This window comes from Vipera ursinii (genome assembly GCF_947247035.1).
Source record: "Vipera ursinii genome assembly, chromosome: 17".
In the NCBI taxonomy this organism is placed as follows: domain Eukaryota; kingdom Metazoa; phylum Chordata; class Lepidosauria; order Squamata; family Viperidae; genus Vipera; species Vipera ursinii.
Genome location: NC_139530.1, coordinates 2,220,946 through 2,241,524, shown reverse-complemented (window position 1 = coordinate 2,241,524; position 20,579 = coordinate 2,220,946). Strand labels below are relative to the sequence as shown.

The 20,579-nt window shown below is 44.0% G+C and overlaps 1 protein-coding gene across 3 annotated transcripts in view; it reads left to right on the top strand.

Annotated features, from left to right (window-relative positions):
• The window catches only part of GNB1 (G protein subunit beta 1), a 29,931-nt gene extending 13,103 nt beyond the window's left edge, over positions 1-16,828 (top strand). Inside the window, exons 1-11 of one of the 3 annotated variants that reach the window (XM_083375688.1) lie at positions 252-398; positions 4,474-4,581; positions 6,161-6,199; positions 7,549-7,655; positions 9,497-9,560; positions 9,989-10,151; positions 11,925-11,991; positions 12,723-12,924; positions 13,342-13,558; positions 13,979-14,090; positions 14,680-16,828. In XM_083375688.1, the coding sequence (XP_083231814.1) occupies positions 4,525-4,581; positions 6,161-6,199; positions 7,549-7,655; positions 9,497-9,560; positions 9,989-10,151; positions 11,925-11,991; positions 12,723-12,924; positions 13,342-13,558; positions 13,979-14,085 (1,023 nt within the window). In that variant the 5' untranslated portion in view covers positions 252-398; positions 4,474-4,524 and the 3' untranslated portion in view covers positions 14,086-14,090; positions 14,680-16,828. Of the gene's footprint in view, positions 1-251; positions 399-4,195; positions 4,368-4,473; positions 4,582-6,160; positions 6,200-7,548; positions 7,656-9,496; positions 9,561-9,988; positions 10,152-11,924; positions 11,992-12,722; positions 12,925-13,341; positions 13,559-13,978; positions 14,091-14,679 lie in introns of those variants that run through there. The other 2 variants (XM_083375689.1, XM_083375687.1) reach the window with 2 other exon arrangements.
• Positions 16,829-20,579: the final 3,751 nt, after the last annotated feature.

Here is a 20,579-nt window from a genome sequence, read left to right as displayed (position 1 = left end):
ATTTAGCCCATAGCCAAAATATGGATAGCAAGATGAGTTTAAATTTGTCTCCCTTCACACAACTTCAGCTTCACTGCAACCAAATTCAATTCAGCTCTTCCTTTGACTGAAGAAATCCTTCTCTCTTCCTGAACTTTCAATAATATTACGTGATTTCTTAAACCTTCATCATCATTGTCATCGTTACCATCATCATCATCATTATTATTATTATTATTATTTTAGCATTTGACTTTATTTGTATCCTCTGACAATGGTTGTTTAGGAGGGCTTGATAGAATTTTAATTAATGGAAAGAAGTAGCAAACGAGCTGTCTGGGTTTCTAACAGAACACAGCTGGATTTGTACCAGACCATCAACCGCTGTGCGCTTATGACTGGATGAGAAAGTGGAACAGGTAGGTGTGGAAGGCGATGCTCTGAAAAAAATGAAACAAAGGCATGTGTGGTTATTCACCTGTCTAGAAAGAACTAACGGCTGGTACAGTATCTTGTTTTTCATCCTATTTTTCTCCCTGCCAATGGTAAACAAGTGGGAGGCATTTGGAGTTAATTGGTGTTTTAGCTCACTGGAGAGTTTATAGATGTTGACAAAGAAACCTCTGAGGATTAAAGTAATGAACAGTAAGTTCTGCACTTAAGAATGAATAAATATATATGTTAATACAGGTAGGTAGATAGACAGACAGAAACTATACATATAGATAATAGATACTGGCTAGACAAACAGACAGACAGAAACTAGATATAGTTTTCCCTTTTTTCAGCGCCATTGTAATTTCAGGCGGTTGCTAAATGAACCGCCGTAAGGCGAGGACTGCTTGTGCGTACCCAGCTGCCTGGTTTTTACTCTGGAGTCGGTCGCAAGCCTTCACCCCTCCTGAAAAACCTCTACCTTTAGGTTTGAGGTGGTAAAACGCAGCCTGCCGCAGGGCACATTGCGCGTTAGCCGCGTTTTCCCAAAATGGGGTTGGGGTGCATCCAGATCCACTTAGGGAGCTGCTGCTTTTAGGAATTCTGTCTTTCGGGCTATTATTTCTCCTTTTGACTGCTGCAGCCCATCCTTCCCCTTCGGAGCTGCCTTCCACCCTGTCTAAACAAAAATCCACCCTTCTTTGCGATGTAAATTCTCGACTGTCCTTTTAGTCTTCATGGGAAACAGCTGGAGCTTTGCCTGTGTGGACACCTGTACCTGGAATGTCATAATGCCGAGACCGGAAGCTTGCTGGCTGCCTCTTTTGAACTTCAGCTGGACAGTTTCCATGAATCTCTTCTGCATTCAGCAGTTCCTTTCAGCAAGTGAAAATCTGAATTAAAACTGGGCCTTCGGAGAGACCTTTGCCTTCCTGCTAATACCCAAAGCATCCTTCTAACTTTGCAGCTGTTTCATCAAATCGTTTGCACGGGAACACTCGGTTCAAACCAGTAATTTGGAGAATTGGGTTGTATTCTGCCCGGCCTTTCAACGCGATCTGAAAAAAGCAAGGGAATTTAAAAAGTACTTTTTTGTTCAAAGGCTTGGGGGGGGAGGGAGGAAAAACACACCCCATAATTTCCATAGCTCTTAAAAACTTCAATATTGAAGTGAAAGTTGCACGCTTTTGAAAGTCGACCGTGGTTTTTCTCCCCCCGCCCCCTCCATTGCCTAGAAGATGGGAGGGAATAAAAGGGCATCGTGGCTAATGTGGTTATTTTTTTTTTTTTTTTGAGATGGTGTTAAAGAGGGTTCTAGATATATAGATATTAGCGGACCACGGAAGATACTATCCGTCTGGCTGGAAACGGGTTGAGAACAATCAGTCAGGGGAACGGCTTGCCTCCAGAAGTTCTGGGTGCTCCATCACTGGAGGCTTTTAAGTAGAGACTGGCCTCGTGCAGGTCTACATCTAAATCGGCCTTTCTTTAGAGTGCTGTTCTCAAACCAGTGGGCTGCAGCTGAACAAGAATAAAAGATGTATTTTCACGATTTGATCGATGGATTATTTGCGACGAACATCGGTAGATTTACTCCAGGACGGTCTCTCGCTGACCTGTTCCTTCAGGTCTTCCACACACCCCCATTGTAACGGAGTCCTTGCGGCTGGCCACCTTTCTCTTCCTTTCCATCTTTCCCAGAAGTAGAGCCTCCTTGGGAGAGACTTGGGTCTTTCCGTGAAGTCTCCAAAATACGACATTTTCTGTTTAGATGCTTTGAAATAGCAGAAATGGAAGAAACAAGGTTAACAATTCCGGTAATAGCTGGAAACCAGTTAAAAGAAAAACCCAAGACATCAGTGGGGAAGAGAGGCTGAGTTTAAAGTAGCACAAAAGGACACAAGCTGCATTTTAGCTCTCTGGATGGCTTGAGCAAAAGTATTGCAGAGTTTGAAGGGGGCTGAGTTTCCCTTTTTTAAAAAATTCGATTTCCTTTGTTTTCCAGCTCTGCAAAGATGCCTACTTCTCTCTCTCTGTGTGTGTGTGTGTGTGTGTGTGAGAGAGAGAGAGAGAGAGAGAGAGAGAGGTTTTTTTCTTTTCCCTAAGACAAATGCTAAAATTACAGGCCTGTTACCACACCACACATTAAGCCTAGCGGAGCGAAAATAGCTTTCCTTTTTTTTAAATTTTCAAATCCCAGTGGCATTGTTTCACACCGGCATTTAGCTGCGTGTGCCGTCTGTGCGTTGAGCAGAGCTTTCTTTTGGGGCGGCAATAAATAGCTTTATTTTTTCTGTTCAAAAGAAGGCCTATGGATTTGCTGCAGTGGAGATCTTTTGGGGGGGGGTCCTTGTGCTTTTTTGGAACCTGGTAAACGGGGACCTCGCCCCGCTCTTTGGTCTAGCCAAGCTGACCAGATATTGTCTCGGGATGGCTGAAACGTTCCTGAGATGGGTTGCAGGCAAGGATGGTTGAAGACTGAATGCCACTCGGGGGGGGACCATTCTCACCGCCCGTGAATAAGAAACCCAAAGCCGTAGAAAGGCACCTCCCCTTTGCAGTTGGGGATCCTTTCCGTGGTGGGTTACACCGGGCTCGACCGCCGATTGTCTGAAATGGTCTGCTACTGTCTCCTGCTTGAGCATGGGGTTGGACTAGAAGACCTCCAAGGTCCCTTCCACTTCTGTCATTCTGAAGCTTTCTTGAAACTGAGGATGGCATCGCCGTCTCTGTGGGGTGACAGTGGAGGTTAGAGGATGTCACGCAAGGAGAACTTCAAAAGGGTTTTAATTCATGCTTTCATAACCCTAATTTACCCACCGGTTAACACAAATTAAACAAGTCAGGGCTGAATGTTTAATCCTAGATTCCTTGGCAGTCACAGCTCCTAATTGGTCTCCGAGGGATGAGCCGGGCCCCTCTCACCTGTACGAGACGGCGTCAAACAAATTGAGCTTTTTCCTTTAATACGTTTTGTATCTCCTACAGAAGGTAGCAGGCATTTAAAACAATTTCGTAGAAATTAGAACGGCAGTGCAGCAAGCGAAGGAAAATAAACGGAGGAAAAACCAGGGAGGTGAATCTTGTCAAAGTCAGACATTATTTGGTGACCATTGGTTGGTAGAAAGGGGTCACCCAAACCCCTGGACCTTAACCAGCTGCACCGATTGGTGGTGTGATTTTCCTAAATCTGAACCACAAAACGACTGTGGTAGCCAGGAATAGAGGGGCACCCTTGTATTGAGACTCATACTTTCCAGATCAGAAAAGAATTCAGCTGCAAACTCTTGATTGTTTCCTTCCAGATGTTAACTCCGAAACGGGGAAAAATGACTTCGACTCCCTCTCAGCCATAATTCACTTTTTAACCACTATTTAAGCATCTGTTAAAAACTATCCTTTTGCCTAACAGGTGTGTGTGTGTGTATGTGTGTGTGTGTGTGTGTGTATATATATATATATATATATATACACACACACACACACACACACACACACACACACACACACACACACAGAGGAAGGCACTGAATCATGTTTTTGAATCATTGTATTCTTTACTATGTGTTTCCCAACTAAATGATTTTTTTCCCAAGTATTTTAAACAAAAGATTTGTCACTCTTAGCCACTTTTGAAGCGAAGCAAAAGACTTGACAGAAATTATTTCTAATGCACGTAGTCCTCAACTTGCGACAGTTCATTTAGAGACCAAGTTTCAGAGGCTAATTCATACTGAGCATCTTGTTTGCTTTTAAGCCTGTTGTGAATTGGGTGGGTCATGTGACCCCCCTTTTGGAACCTCCTTGCAAGCAAAGTCAATGACGCAGCCAGATTCACGTCGTAACAGCTGCAGTGACTCACTTAACAACGGTGGCCAGAAAAAGCGTAAAATGGGGTGAAACCCGCTCAACACATGTCTCGCTTAGCAACAGAAGCTTTGGGCTCAATTGCCGTAAGTTGAGGACTGCCTTGTTATGTAACCCGAGATTTCGGGATGTGCATGTCGTTATGAGTATTTGGTTCACTCTGTTTTATGGCACCGTTTATTTATTTTGCAGGTTTTTAAGCTTCTAAGGAGTGTCAGAGCTGCACACCTTTAGGGCGGGAAGATGAGTGAGCTTGATCAGTTACGCCAGGAGGCTGAACAACTAAAAAACCAAATCAGAGTATGTATTAACTTCTTTTCTCTCTTTCTTCAGGGAGATCAACTTTGGTTTATAGAATTTTCAAAGGTTTGGGTTTGGGGGGGGGGAGAAATACATACGTGATGCTTATGCCACCCTTTACTTACCTACTCTCTCCCCCAGCAGAATAAAATCCTGTGATGTGAAACCCCCATCCCTTCTAAATGCCCCTTATGGCACAAACAATGTTTGATCTCCCAAATGATTTTGCTAAGTTGGTGGTTGCAACATAGGGCAGAACGACATTGTAGCACCATTTCAAAGACCATTTAAACCCATTTATTGGCCCAGCCTGCCTCCACTATCCCAGGCCGAACAGGGGTGGTAGTAAACCCTAGATATCTTAACAATCTCCACATAGGAAAAAAAATTCTGTTTTGAATTTGAAAGCTACAAAGTATTATTTTTTAAAAAAAATGTTACGGATTTGTAGATTGATACTGGGGCAATATGGCAACTTATCTCACTACACATGACTTGGTCTACAAGTGTATCATCCCTTTTTGCCCATGGATGAAGGCATTGGGTGGAGGGAAGATAAATTGATTTACCAATTGAAGAGACTAGTTGTAGCTCAAGGTTGAACTGTGGGGTCTTTGGTGCCCTCTGAGCCTGGTGGTTTTCTTGCAGACATTTCATGACCCAGCTAGGTGACATCATCAGTGCTGGAAGGAGAAAGCAAACCTCACTCCCTCGAGCACGGATGGTGTTACCTAGTTGGGCAATGAAACGCCTGTGGGAATGCAACCGAGCTCGGAGAACATCAAGGACGCCATAAACTGATTTCACTGATATCAATATGTCAAACATGAAACAATCTGTGCTGAAACTCCGAGTCAAAATCCAGCAGAAGCTTTGGGGGAAAATTCTGTCTGGATCTCAGATTTCCTATTTCTCAAGCAGTGTTTCCCAACCTTAGGCATTTTAAGATGTGTGGCCTTCAACTCCCAGAACACATGCCGGCTACTGGACTCCTCAGACCAACATGGAAAATATTGCTATAGATTGCTATATGATCGGCAAGACATATTGCCTTAAGTTCTAATCCTTGAGCTGGCTGAGCTGCAGAATTGTACTTAAACCTATTCCGCCGGATTGCAACCTATCATGGCATTCCCTCTTAACCCCGATTTAGAGTAACGAGATAAAATTTGGAGTGGCTGTTTTAACATTTGCCCGAACGTGGGCACTGCGCAGCTTGAAGCTGCTTGCGATGCCCAGCGTAAAGGGGTTTCCTAAAGAGATTATCCAGCTTAGCTTGTCTGAAGCCTTTTGCGCCCGTCCTCCCGTTCGTCCTAATCGCCCTTTTTGCCATTTGATGGAGGGAGATGCTGCCTCTAACGGGCTTTCTAAATTCTCAGCAGATTATAAGCTTCCGATAAATCCCTCCTCCCAGGTATTTATTTATGCGTTTTCCCGGTCAGGATGCATCCCCTGGACGGCTAACAGTCGTTTTAAAACGGGATCAGACAAAAAAAAATGGGGGTTAATTTTTTGTCGGGTTTTGTTCGTTTGTTTCTCCTCTGCAAGCATTCACACGTTCTTTTGTTCTTTCTTACAGGATGCTAGGAAAGCGTGTGCCGACGCTACCTTGGCCCAGGTAAGGTCTGCGCCTCTGTGTGTGTGTGTGTGTGTGTGTTTGTGTGAAAAACTTAACCAAAGCATTTTGTGGCCCTTGAAAATGGCATACAGGGGACTCCTTTTGGTATGGCCACTGTTGAGCCCCAAATTTCCGTTGCTAACCAAAGCAATTGTTAGTGATGCTGTAACGTTCACAAGTGTGAAAAACGGTCCTAAGTCATATTTTCAGCGCTGTTGTAACTTCGAACAGTCACTAAACAAATGCTAGTAAGCCGAGGACTCCCTGTATTGTCCCCCCCCCCCTGACTAAACAGACAGTGGCCTCTGTGCTCATCCTGCCATATTTACAGTCCATTCCTCTGATTTGGGTATTTCAATATTTCTCCGTCTTTGGGCATATAATAATCTTCTTGCAGTCACCTTCTACGAAATTAGCCTTCCTTGAGACTTTTCTCGTTGGCTGTCCACGAACCCCAATTTTTTTTAAAAAAAAATGCTCTCGTTTTTCCCCCCCTTAATGATAACTTAAGGGGCTCTGATCAGTTTGCCCTCTTCAAACTAGGTTTAGAAGTTGAACAGCCCAAGAGTTAGCCATGAATCTTGCTTCCAGAAAGCAGCATACATTTTGCTGAGCTACGACAAAAGTTTTAAAGGGGGGGGGGAGAAAAGGGGAGATTCTGCTTTCTGGATTACGGAGACAGCGCAAACATGCAAGACATGTATTGTTGCCCCTGTGGTGTTTATGCTACAAACCTCCGGTGCTTTGATTGCCATGTCACCGAAATACAAGCCTTTGTGTTTCCTTGGCCACATTACGAGGAAACGGCGGCGTTGAAGGCTGTTTCCTTTTTTACAAGCGGTTTCTTAGAAAGTCTGCTTATTTTGGGCAGCCAAACCTTTTTGTGACACCTTCAGGTTTTAACAAGTTCCCCTGAGCTGTTAATAGTTTGCCATACTAAGACTCTTGCAGACATACAACCCTTTTACTATTACCTCATACTATAGGTCAGGGGTGGCCAGCCTTGGCCACTGACTTGTGGACTTCAGCTCCCAGAATCCTGCAGCCAGCATGGGTGGCTAGGGAATTCTGGGAGTTGAAGTCCAAAGGTCTTATATTTGCCAGGTTTGGACACCCCTGCTATAGCGTATCCTTCCTCCTTCCCTCTCTCTTTTCTCTCTCCTTCCCCGCCCTTTCTCCCTCTTTCTCTCTTCCTCCCTTCCTCTCTTTCTCCCTCTCCTCCCCTCCCTTTCCCTCCCCCCTTCTCTTTCTCTCTCTGTCACACACACACACACACACACACACACACACACACACACACACCTACCTTTGGGTAGTGTTGACAGATTATCTGCAATTCTTCTCTTCAGATCACAGCCAACATTGATCCTGTGGGTCGTATTCAGATGCGTACTAGAAGAACTCTGCGAGGACACTTGGCCAAAATTTATGCAATGCACTGGGGAACCGATTCCAGGTAAGTTCCCTGGGCTGCGCAGGTTGTCCCCAACAAGGCTGGGGACCAAGGATTCCTCCTCCTCCTCATCATCATCAGAAGAGGGAAGCGGAGAGAGGGGTGCGGGAAGAGGTAGAAGGAAAGTGGGAAGAATGGGTGAGTCAGAACAGAGTCCTGAGATAGCCAGTGACCAGTCTGTTCTGCTTCACATCGGCTCTTTTCCTCGATTAATGAGTTAAGTCCTCTAATTACAACCTTAATTGGGACCAGGATTTCCACTGCAGTTGTGAAGTTGAGTTGCGCCCCAATTTTGTAAGCTTTTTTTTTTTTTTGTCACGGGTGACCAGCAAATTAGTGTAGTTGTTAAGTGAATCAGGCAGTTGTTAAGGGAATCTGGCTTCCCCCATTGACTGTTCTCGTTGTCGGAAACCGGCCGGGAGCGTGTCAGATGGTGATCACGTGGCCCTGGGACACTGCGGCCTTGGTAAATACTGGCCAGTTGCCAAGCACCTAAATTCTGATTACGTGACAGCAGGAATGGCTGTTAGCCTGGGGACCAGCTGCAGGCCGCTTTTTTCCAGCACTGTTGGAATTTTGGATGGTCACTAAACGAGCCGTCGTAAGTCAAGGACGTACATGGTACATGGCCATATTGGTGGGATGTCGGCGAGAGCTTCGGGTCAGTTAATGTTTTTTTGCACGGAGCTTTCAGGCAAAGCTCTGAAACACAAACGCGGCGAGGAAAGAGTTATTTTAAGCAAAGCCACCCTTGTCATTATTGAGTTTTGTAATTGTGCTTTCCTGCTGCAGAACCGAGAATATTAAGCGATGCTGACAAGTAAAGTTAACATTTATTCTTCTTTGTTGACAGAGAACTGAACTTGTTCTTCAGAAAGGCAGTAGCCCTTTTCCTCCCCCCCCCTTCCCCTGAATTGACCGAAGCTGAATTGGATGGGGCTGTTTTTAATCTAAGGAAAAGAATCTTAACTAATGACTTGAGTTTGTTTCTTCAAGTCAAATAATCTGCGTTAACTCTTTTTTTTTTAAATGATGTTTATTAACTATGTCAGAACAGAATTCGAACGTAGAACAAGCTTAAAGTTAAAACACTAACATATAAGTAAAGTTGACAAACACCATTTAAAATACGCAGATTCAATATGTAGCATGCAGTGCGGTAATAAATAGAGCTGCGCCATAAAATACTACAATCCGTGTTCGGCACTTTGGAGATTGCTGGGGTTTTGTTAATCCCACAGAAAAGATCTGAGAAGGTGGAAATGCCAGGAGATCCATCCATCCCAGTTGCTTTCAGATCAGTTCCAATGCAATCGTCGTATCTCCCCTTACGTCACAAGGTCAAAATTCGGGCATGGATTTATGACGGTGGGCGTGTGTCCCAGGGTCACATGATCGCCAACTTCCAATAAGCAAAGTCAGCGGGTGAAGGTCAGTTTGCAGAACGACTGCGTGCTTTGCTCAGTGACCGTAGCGATTCACTTAATGGCCGAAAAGGTTGTAGAATTGAGGGTGACTCCCTTAGCAACTGCTTGGCTTAGCCGTGGAAGTTCTGACCCCAATTGTTTGTCGTGATTTGAGGATTAACTGTACAGCTGTTTCCCGTGACTCAGTTTGGGTTGTTAAATGGCCATTTAATAAAAAAAGATGCACAGATTTCTGCACTCAAAGCTTCGGGGTTTAAGCAGTGCAGGAGCAACTGACACGGTTCCTGGAATGAAGCTAGGGTGATGTGGTTTGCTGGGAAACTCTTGTGAAGGATCAACTGATTGAGGCCAATTTGGACCAGTTCACTGTATGATTAGCAAAAAAAAACATTTATTCTCCCTTGTCTGTCCTTCTAGGCTGCTTGTTAGTGCATCACAAGATGGAAAACTGATCATCTGGGACAGCTACACCACGAACAAGGTGAGAGCCGAACCACTTTCCTTGTTGTTGTTGAAATGCAGATCAATTCAAAGAAAGACACTTCATCGCTACTTTGTTCCATAAGCCTGTGTTCTTTTCAGCCTGCCTTAAGAGTTAAGATACACACTCTTTACTTCTTTAGTTGCAAACTAAAAGTAATTATTTCTTCAAGCCATGGACAAGTTTAGCATCTGTTGCTGGCAATGGACACATATTACATTTAAAAGCTTCTGGCTGGGTGGAAAACAGGGGATTCTTATCAGGAAATAGAAATTACTCATTGTTTGCAACGTTGCAGAGGAGCTACTTATTTGTCTCACCCCATCACTACGTTTTCTCAAAGTTCTCCAAAGTACCCAATAGAGCTGTCTTATCAGACGTGTGTTTTCTCCCAAAATTTGATGCGAAAATGTCTGTATTTTTGCTAGGTCCATGCCATCCCTTTGCGTTCCTCTTGGGTCATGACCTGCGCATACGCCCCTTCCGGAAACTACGTGGCCTGCGGTGGTCTCGATAACATTTGTTCCATTTACAACTTGAAAACACGCGAAGGCAACGTCCGAGTAAGCCGTGAGCTGGCCGGCCACACAGGTAACATCCATCTCCCATCCAAATTCAGTTCCTTTGATCTCTGGGTGGTGCTGCATCCTTGGAAATGCCGTCAGCTTGTTCGTTGGGTGAGTTCATCTGTCCCAAGAGATTAAGCTGTTCAATATGCCAAATAGCTTGGGGGGGGGTGTCTCCCCCCCCCAAGTGCTAGTAAAAAGATGATAATCTCACTTTTGTCATAATAGACTTAGCGTGATTATCCAGAGAAATTCTAATATCTCTGAGTCAACATCTGTCCACTTCCAGGCCATTCAACAAAATTCGGGGGTTACTAATTTCAGAACGCTAATAAAAACGACGGAAGGTTTAAGAGGATAAGCGGATGGAATAGGAATCTCGGTTTGGGGCATCTGGTTTTAAAAGGGACTGAGGACAGCCAGCGCTTGCTTTTTTTTTGATCGTTCTGGTTTGCGTGAGATTCCTTTGGGAACGTTTGTTGTTCTTGCAGAGATCAGGTGTGAAGTGACGCAAATACACCTGGGGGGTGAAAAATTGTTTTGCAAAGAAATCCTGCACAGTTGCCTTCTTACGGAATTCTGGGAGTTGAACTCTTTAAAGTTGCCTTGACACCTCTGTTCTACAGGAAAGGCAGGGTATAAGTGTCAGTCATTTGATGCCTAAAGGTGGGGCCATCAGCACAGATTATTTTAATATATCCTAGCACAGCACAGGGAGAATTTTGCACCCTTCCTCGGGGCCCAGTCCCTAGAGGTAGCCAGAACCCGTCTCTGTTCTATGCAGCTTCTTAAACTATGGAGTTGTGAGGTAACACCAATCCTCTCCCAAGCAAAGAAGCCCGCTTGCTCACTAGGACATCCAACGGCCCCTATTTTTAACTCTCTTCTTTCTGTTTGCAAAAAAATAAAAATAAAATTAAAAATTAAAAGACTTGGGAAGGTGCAACTCAGCTCAGAGACTTTTCCTCCCACTTGCCAGCTTGGTTCCGGAAAACCTTTGGGGGTCCTTAAAAGACATACACACACGCAACCCAGCAAAGTTGTGCGTCCTGCTGGCTTCGCACTGCTGCAGGCTTTTCGGATGGAGACTAAAAGCAGCTCTGTGAAAACAGCCTCCCGGGGAGGGCGGGCGGGTGGGGGAGCCGAGGTTACAACAGCAGCCAAGAGATATTTATAAATCCGGCCAGGTCTGCAGGTGAGATTCGGGCATTTCCTGAATAAGTCTGACTTGAAACCAGGAGGGATGGGAAAAGGGTTTATGGCGGAAGGGGTGTCACCATTTTCCCCCTCCGGCTTTTGGTGTATTGAAGGTATCCTGCGATATCTCGCTGGACCAGATCCTGTCCTGAGACGCCCTGGGTCACTTCTTGAAATGGGGTGGGAGATGACTTCCCTGGAAAGTACAGGTCATCCTCGACTTGCGACTGTTTGCCCCATTTTACGACTTGTCTTGCTTAAGCGAATCCTAAGCTTCCCCCTTGACTTTGCTTGCCGGGAGGTCGCCACAAATAGGAGCCAGTTGCCAAGTGGCCTGGTTTTGATTGCAAGGCCAAGGAAGGGTGCAGTGGTCATAAGTGTGAAAAACGGTCATAAGTCAACTTTCCCCAGGGCTGCTGTAACTAAACAACCTCTTGCAAGTTGGGGGCTACCTGTAAAAGCAAGAGAGGGGTTGGTCATGCTTTCGGAGTTTCAAGATTCTGTTACTGTAACCTTAGCAGTGCTAGTCCTCATGATTTGGGTTTCTTGTTTGGACTGACTCGAAGGTCTGGGCCCCCATCCCTCACTTTCTCTCTTTCAGGCTATTTGTCCTGTTGCCGGTTTGTGGATGATAATCAGATTGTGACCAGCTCTGGAGATACCACTTGGTAAGATCCAGACTTGGTAGCACGAGTGTGGGGGGTTTGCGTACTCAACAAAAGGTTGCAATTTTTCCCCCGGTCGAAATACGGTTCTCCCTTGCCAGGCTTGAAATCCTGCAGAAACATAAAATGGAAGGAGGAGGCCGTTCTGAGCACAAATAATGCTCAAGCAGAGGGTTTGTTTTTAGTGTCCCAAAAGCTTCTGCCTGTTGCTATTAGGAGTCACAACCCCTGCCGGATTTGCCGCCAATCCCCCTCTTGATTATCCCTAGGAAAAAGGCGGTCCTTTTCCCCCAGATTCACTCAAGATTTTTATGATAGTCAAAGAAGGCGGTTTCTCTCCTGCTTGGCCTAGAATGAACGCCTTTTCCCCCTCTCAATCCCCGCTTCCATTCCTGTAGACCGATGCAGGCGTCCGTCTATCTCACAACAACGGCCCTGCTTCGCTCTGAAGGCTGGGATCGCCCTGCTCTGTCCCAGCAGCCTACAGAGCGTTGGCCTCTTATAAACCCCTTCAGATAATGAAGATGCCTGCTTAAAAAAAATAATATATGAATAAAAATTGAAAATAAAGGCGGGTCTTTTTAAGGCCTGTGAGCGGACCTGTCCATAAACTAACGTCGTTTGTGTGCACGAATCCAGCGGAGAGCTAAGGGAGGCGGGTGGGGGAGATAGCCTTAGAAGACTTAACTCAGTTGTTCTGACGGCGGCTTTTTTCTTCTCCTGCACTGCCACAGCGCCCTGTGGGACATAGAAACCGGACAGCAAACCACCACCTTTACCGGCCACACCGGGGATGTTATGAGCTTATCCCTCGCTCCGGATTCCAAGTGTTTTGTGTCTGGTGCCTGCGATGCCTCAGCCAAGCTGTGGGATGTCCGGGAAGGGATGTGCAGGCAGACCTTCACCGGCCACGAGTCCGACATCAATGCCATTTGTGTACGTATGAAGGTGGCAGGGGGTGAGACGCTATCTGTCTACTCTCTCTGTGTCTGTCTTATCTGTCTATCTATCTATCATCTATCTATCTATCTATCTATCTATCTATCTATCTATCTATCTATCTCTTATCATCCTATCATCTCTATCATAATCTCTGTACCTCTCTCTCTCTATCATCTATATCTATGTATCTCTGTCTGTCTTATCATCCTCTCTATGTCTCTTATCTATCTATCTATCATCTATCAATCTGTCCGTCCGTCCGTCTGTCTGTCTATCTATCTACCTATCTTTCTATTAGATCATGACATCACCGCTGTAGCCAGTGAAGGTGGTCTTATGTCTTGTGGCAGTGCAGGAGAACAAAAAAAGCCACCCTCATGATAATAAACCCATTTCCTTTTCCTTGCCCAGTTCTTCCCCAATGGCAACGCTTTCGCCACCGGCTCCGATGACGCCACCTGTCGGCTGTTTGATCTCCGTGCCGACCAAGAGCTCATGGTTTATTCCCACGACAACATCATCTGTGGCATCACCTCCGTAGCGTTCTCCAAGAGCGGGCGTCTCCTGCTCGCCGGTTACGACGACTTCAACTGCAACGTGTGGGACACGCTCAAAGCGGATAGAGCAGGTCAGGCGTGGCTGCCCTTTTTGTGGAGGGCAAAACGGGGGGGTGGGGAGGGCACGTGGCTGGGGAAGAACATCCCGAATGGGAAGGGTGAAACCATCAATATGGAGTGGGAGGGAGGGAGGTGAATGGATGGATGGATGAATGAATGATATAAAATCCTTGAGCAGATTCAGCCACTCAGTTATTTTCTCCTTCCTTCCTTCCTTCCTTCTTTCCTTCCTTCCTTCCTTCCTTCCTTCCTTCCTTCCTTCCTTCCTTCCTTCCTTCCTTCCTTCCTACCTACCTACCTACCTACCTACCTACCTGCACACACACATGCTTATGACATGACTGCGTGTATATATTTGCTTCTGGGCTATCCTGCAACTCTTCTCCCGTGTTGGGTTTCATTCTCCTCTCCTCTTCCCCCCCCCCCCACAGGAGTCTTAGCTGGCCACGATAACCGTGTCAGCTGCTTAGGAGTGACTGACGATGGCATGGCGGTGGCAACAGGATCGTGGGATAGCTTCCTGAAGATCTGGAACTGAAGCCTGTAGGTACCCATTCCCACGCTCCCCTTCCCCAAGGCAGCGGGCTGGGAAACCATGCCAGAATCTGCTCCCATCTTTACTCTAAAGCGAATTACGGGGTTGGGGAGGCAGACCACTTCCATAGCTTTTTTTTGTGTGTGTGTGTGCAGAAGATAGCCAAGGAGTTGAGCCTCTTAGGGGCAGGGAAAACATCATTCTATCAAATGATCATCAGGGATTTCTGCTTAGAAACGAGGCAGTTCTAATTTCAGGGATGCTATGTCCGCTCCTCGCCCGTCTCTCTGCCCTGTGCTTGAGACGTGTCACTAACTTAGCAGCTTAACAACAGTGGCAAGGAAGGTCATAAAATGAAGCAAAACTCACTTCTTGCTTAGCAGCAGAAATTTTGACTGCCTGTCGGTGTAGATATCCCAATGGTTTTGCTTCCAGGACCTAACCAAGGTTTGTTTCTTTCTCTCTCTCTCTCCCTCTCTCTCTCTCTCTCTCTCTCTCTCTCTCTCTCTCTCTCTCTCTCTCTCTCTCTCTCTCTCTCTCTCTCTCTCTCTCTCTCTCTCTCTCTTTCTTTCTTTCTTTCTTTCTTTTCTCTGGCAGGACAGTCCGTGAACTCCCCGCTGATCGGAAGATTTTTTTCCCCCAACGGTTGAAAGTTTAAAATAATGTATCCAACTCAATATACTAACTTGGATTCCCCCCCCCTCCCTGCCTCTCCTTTTTTCCTCCCCCCCCCCTTCCTACCCCACCACCAAAGGGCAAGATCTTTTCACGTCTCTCTCGTTCGCCGAAGCAAAGAGCACAATTCTCAAAAGAGGAATCACCCCGCGGTTGTTACACCAGTGATAAGCAAAAGAGATCAAAATTGTGCATTCCATTGGGGACCACGTTTTTTTTTTTTTTTTTTAAGTTTGGTTTGTCTAGAGAAACAAAAGAAAAAAAAAACTTAAAAAGAAACCACACGTTCGTGTAAGCATGCCGGGGCAAAACTTAAAGCGAAGTAAATGATGATCGATAAATAAGGAAAACGAAACAGCTTGTGAAGCAAGATAACTTTTTCCGTTTCACTGTAGTTTTAAAAAAAAAATGGCAAATCAATACTGACTTTATGGGTTACAGCGGGAAGGCTTCGTTTTAATCTCCTTTTCAAAACTTAGAAGTCGCGTTCGTAGCAAGATCCATATGTCCCCCCCTTTTTTTGTTCCATGTTTCCATTTCCCTTTTCCCTTTTTTAAAAAATTTTATTTTTTTCCTTTAAAAAAAATGCAATTTGCTTTTCATGGTCCAACTTTGAGAAAAAGAGTCCCAACCCAGATTTTTCTGGGCTTGCTAATGCTGTAAATTTATTCCCTGGGTTTTCTTCTTTTTTCTTCTTCTTCTTTTTTTTTTAGAAAAAAAATTCTGTCTTAATGTCACAAATTGTTGCACAAATATTGCATATATATGATAACGTTAACAAGATAACCAAGCACACTCTGTACATGGTATTGAATGTTGTTTTTTTTAAAAAAAAAACCCCAACTTTTCACTTCTATGGGTAACAAAAAAAAGTATGTTCCCTATTTTTATTTTTCCTAGCCCCAATCTCACCTCGCTGGGCATTTTTCATTTCCTATTTGTTTTGTTTGATTTATTAACACCGAAGACTATCCCATAATCTCAATAAACAACTGGATTTGGTGGACTGGGGTTTCAGGAGCAGGGCTGGGGGGGAAAAAACCCCCAAAACCAACCCAGTGCCTGGGTCTGAAGAAAGATCCAAATTGATTTTTGTTTTTTAAAATGAAAGGATTTTTTTTTCTTCCTAAATTAAACAATTATGAGGGGAAGGGAGGGGAAGGGACGTTTGGGATTTGCCAGTTGGGACTGGATTACTCTTAGAATCGCATGCTGTAGAAACGCTGAAGTGCATAATAAAACTAAGACGTCCTTCTCTTGTGTTTTTTTTCGAGAAATAACCTAATCCTTTTCTTTTTTAAAAAAAAAATGAGTGAGAGAGAGAGAGCAAGTAAACAGCTGTAACCATTGCTGATTTTCCTTACTGCCGCTACTGGGGTGCATAAAACGGATTCAACCGAAGAATGAAAAGTCTCCAGGCTTTTGCACCTCTGGAAGTAGGCTGATGGTCGTTATTTTTAATATGTTTTTCCCCTACTCCTTCCCCCTGCCCCCAAAAAACCCATTGAAAGCAAAAAGCCAGCTGTTTGAACACTCACTGAGATTCATATCTGGGGTCGAGGAAGGAGAAGAAAAACAGTCAAAACCCATGCAATTAAGCCCTTTTCTGGCTTTGCATTTTGAAAGTTGATGAGCCTTGGGACAGCAAATTGGATAAACTTTTCAATTCTTCCTCTCCTCCTAACCTGCCCCTTTTTTGCAGCAGCAGCCGTGATTTTTAATCCATTTCCTTTTCACTCTCTTGCATTCCCCACCCCAGCCCCGCAGCATTCTGTACAAAATGTGCTGTAATCGTGCATTTTTTTAATTATTATTATTATTATTTTTAGGCCTGGATTTGGCATCTTGAATTTTGGGGGTTTTTTTGGATTTTTTTAAATCACCCTCTTTCCTCTTCCCTCGCCCCCCCCTCCCCTTGAGATAAATCTTGTAGAGCTTCCTCTGCACCCTGATTCCTTCACTTTTTGTATTTAATTTTAAAGTCGGTGTACTTCAAGAAAGCTGGATGCAAGATAGATCCTATATTAAAATGTACTGTTATTTAAGATGTAATAAAGCAGTTTGACATGAACTGGTGGCGGGACCTTGTGGTTTTTCCTGAGACCTGAATATGCAACTTGGAATTTCCTTCCTTGCAAAATGCGGCTGAGTGGCCTGGTTCCCCCAGTTTGTATGCCATAAACCATGGATTGCGACTACTGCAGAGCTTCCAGAGGACACACTAAGCCAAAACCAACTGGGTTTAGATGAAATGTGATAGGTAAGCATAATTTAAAAAATTTCGACTTTGGGTTGCACAACATACAATGGTCCAGCACAGGATAGGCTTGGAACTCTGTTCTATATCCCAAAGTACAGAGGAGCTGTTATTGAGGTTTATTGGCCTGTGTCTTAACAGGTTGTGTGAACCAGCTCATCTTGGGCATCCTATCTAGCAGCTGGTGTGTGACGTAGTTTTATCTATAACTGGACCATCATATACACGTTCTGTAATCTCTAATGTCTGATGTAGGTTTATAATTAGAAGATTTGAGGTGTGTAATCCCTCTACCCACTAAACTAGCCTTGCTTAAAGCCAGGCCACTGAGAACTGTGGAGAGCAGGCCCTAAATTGCGCAAAATAAAATAGGCTTATTCTTGTTGACTGGTGATTACGGCATTCTTATTTATTTTTAAGCTGTCTGCAAAGAGGATTTCCCACTAGGTTCTTGCAGTCTCAATGTCTCCGTCTAAAATAATTTCACGTGTGTGTGTTTGTTTTAAACATGCAAACCCAACTTCGTGGCTAATTGCACAGGCCTGGAGCCTGCTAGGCAGGGATGATGGGTGCTGATATCCCACACCTTGAAGGGGACACGATGGTGAAAAGACACGTTTGCTCTGCCATTCGTGCAGGCATTGGCTATCATTGCAAAGGGGCTGGAAAACTGAAAAGGAATTCCCAAATCCAAAATGTGGGGCTGGTGTGCGATGCATTCATACATGCCCACCGAGCTCAATTCAGATAATCGGAATGTTTTAGAAATGCTTGAGCAGAAGAACAGCAAAAGCTAAAGTGATCCTGGAATAAGGGCATGGTTGGTTGGCTGGCTGGCTGGAAGAAGAGCAAAAATCAAAATATTTATAAAAGCTATCTTTCTCCCCTCCAGAGGGAAAAACAGGGAACTCAACCCCTCCTTCCTCTGCCAAGGCAAGATGCAAACTTGTCAACCCTTCCCCAGGCCTTGCTCCAAAAAGAACTGGCTTCTCTTTGTTGCAAAAAATCCCAGACTTTTTTACGTGGCTGGAGGGGTGGCATCGCCGCTGTGGTCCCGGGAAGTTTTAGCTGGAAAAATGCAGTGGCAGCCAAGCCGAGAAAGAAGCTTGCCAGGTGGTGGGTAGGAGGGCTGGTTCTGATCCAGGATGAGTCATCCCTGCTTTCACAAGGAATTAGGTTTGCTTATTCAAACCACACTCTGTCCAGTAGCTTTTCGTAACTGTTATTATTTTTTAAATGGTTTCTTCTGGCGTTGAGTCGCGAGGGAAACCAACGGAAAAACAAGCCGCTGGCAAGGTATAAAAGGTGATGGGTGATTTGACAGACACATTTTCCTGTCCATCGTTTGCCACCCCTCTTCCTGTCTCGCCAGCTGGGGATCGCTTGGTGGTCTCATGTCTAGCCTGAAATCTGATTAGCTTCTGGGTCCACACAAAGTTAGCAACGTGACTCCTCTTATTTGCATTAAGACATTTTACATGCCAAGCTCACTTCTGGGCATTGACATTGCTCGACACTTCCCCCCACACACACACTTCTGCATTAGAGTTTTTAAAAACAAGGAAACTTCACATGCTGGCTTATGGGGTGTGTGTGTGGGTAGAGAGAGTCACCATTGACCAATGAAGTCTATCTAGAAAAAAATCTTTTTTTGTTAAGTCACTCAGGCTAGCAGATTTTAATCTCTAAAGTGCAATTTGGTGGCTTTAAAAATGCCCTTGGATTTGTATACAAATAAGAATTGTTTGCACACTCACAAACAGAAGTGATGCAACAAATGTATTAGCCTGAAAGAAGATTCTTAGCTCTTGAGACAAGATTGATATTTATATTACTAACCAATAATTACCATTATATCCCTACACAGTAGTAGGTTCAGGATACATGTATTCATTTTCGGAATTGTGAACTCCCATGAATCTCTCTTTTGCAAACATGCTGATCTCAAATTCTAACATATTCTTAAGTATGTTTAAGTCTAAAAACGCCATTACCTGTTTGATCCACTAGAGGGAACCGTTTCAACACTTAGCTTTCTTCAAGGGACTGAATGGAAGAATTTTGCAAACCAAAAATAATCTTGCATCTTTTGTTTATTTTCTATTTTCTCTCTGCAATGAGGCTGCCAAGACTGAAAATGGCCACAATCAATCCTTTGCATCATTTCTCCAAGGTACACATTAGAAAAGGCAGAACAGATAACTGGTTGTAAAGGAGGTGAGCCATTAAATGGCAGACAAAATGGAAAACCTCCAGAAAAAAAAAAGAGATGATAACCACTTTCAAAAGGGGAAAAAAACAAAAAACAGAAATTGCAATTGGAATCCAAAGTAGTGGGGAGTGACTACTGGGGTCCCTTCCCTCTCCAATTCATTTTTAGTAGATATCTGTAAGTATTCAAGTATCAAATAAATAAATCTAAAAATCATCCTTTGGGCAAATTTTGTGGCTATTTCACAGGCAGCTGGGGTGGTATAGCATTATATTTGATTCTTACAGCAAATAATTAAATTATTTAGTAAAGAAATAAGTAAATGTACAAGAGGGGCTAAAACTAGCAAATTAATTAGCAACCAAGTTCTTTCTGATTGACGTGACCTTAAGATAAGGGCTTTTGAGGAAAATCAGATTATTATTTGCTCATTTTAGAAGAGAGAACAGTTAAGGGTAGATTTTATTCGTCAGTTCTTCCAGTCCCTTTGTGGTCTTCCAAGCTTGGGGGGGGGAAAGCTCTTTTTCTCTCAGTTCCAAATGCTTTCAAAAACACCCGGTGCTCTCTGCCATCTGGGGCTTACAGGTATAAATATAGCTGTAGATGAAAAGAATATTAATATACAAAACAGGCAGGGGAGAACAAAGCCTTATTGATGTTCAATGCATGTGCAAATTCCCAGTCAGCTGGACCCAATGGCTGCAAGATGAAAACTGCACTGATTAAATCAATAGAGGAAATAAACACAATTTGGTTAGCCAGATTTTTATTTGTAGAGCTCAATCTGTAGCATAGATTCCGTCTGAAGTATCAGCCATCTTTGCCTAAACTTTCAAACTTTGGAGTCTGGTGGACTTTCAGATATTGTGAATTTTTGAAAAAAAGATTTTTTTTCCTTTATGCATTTTTTGACCTCTTTTCATCGTAAGAAATTTTTACATTAATGCAATCGTGTTTGGAGCTGAAGATGTAAATTCAGCTTTGTATTTGATAGTGGCCTTTTGCCACATCATTTAACAAAATAAAATTCAATTTATTCAGTCAACTGGCAGACATAATTCTGATTTGGCATTGAATCTTAGGCAACAGAGTTGTGCCGTTATAATTCAAATTTTTCATGTCACTGGAGGACTTGGTCAGTCATGTCTGGAGACTCTGTGAGATTATTAATACCAGAAGACTAAAACCAGGTGTATCGAGAGCTCTTCCAAAAATGGATCAGAATCACTTAATTTTTTGCTTCTTAGGATCTTAAAAGGGGCACCAAGTTCATCCAAGCCAGGCAGTCCTCAACGTACGACCGCAATTGAGCCTGTTGGTATTTTTGTTCCCAAGCGAGACAGTTGCTAAGTT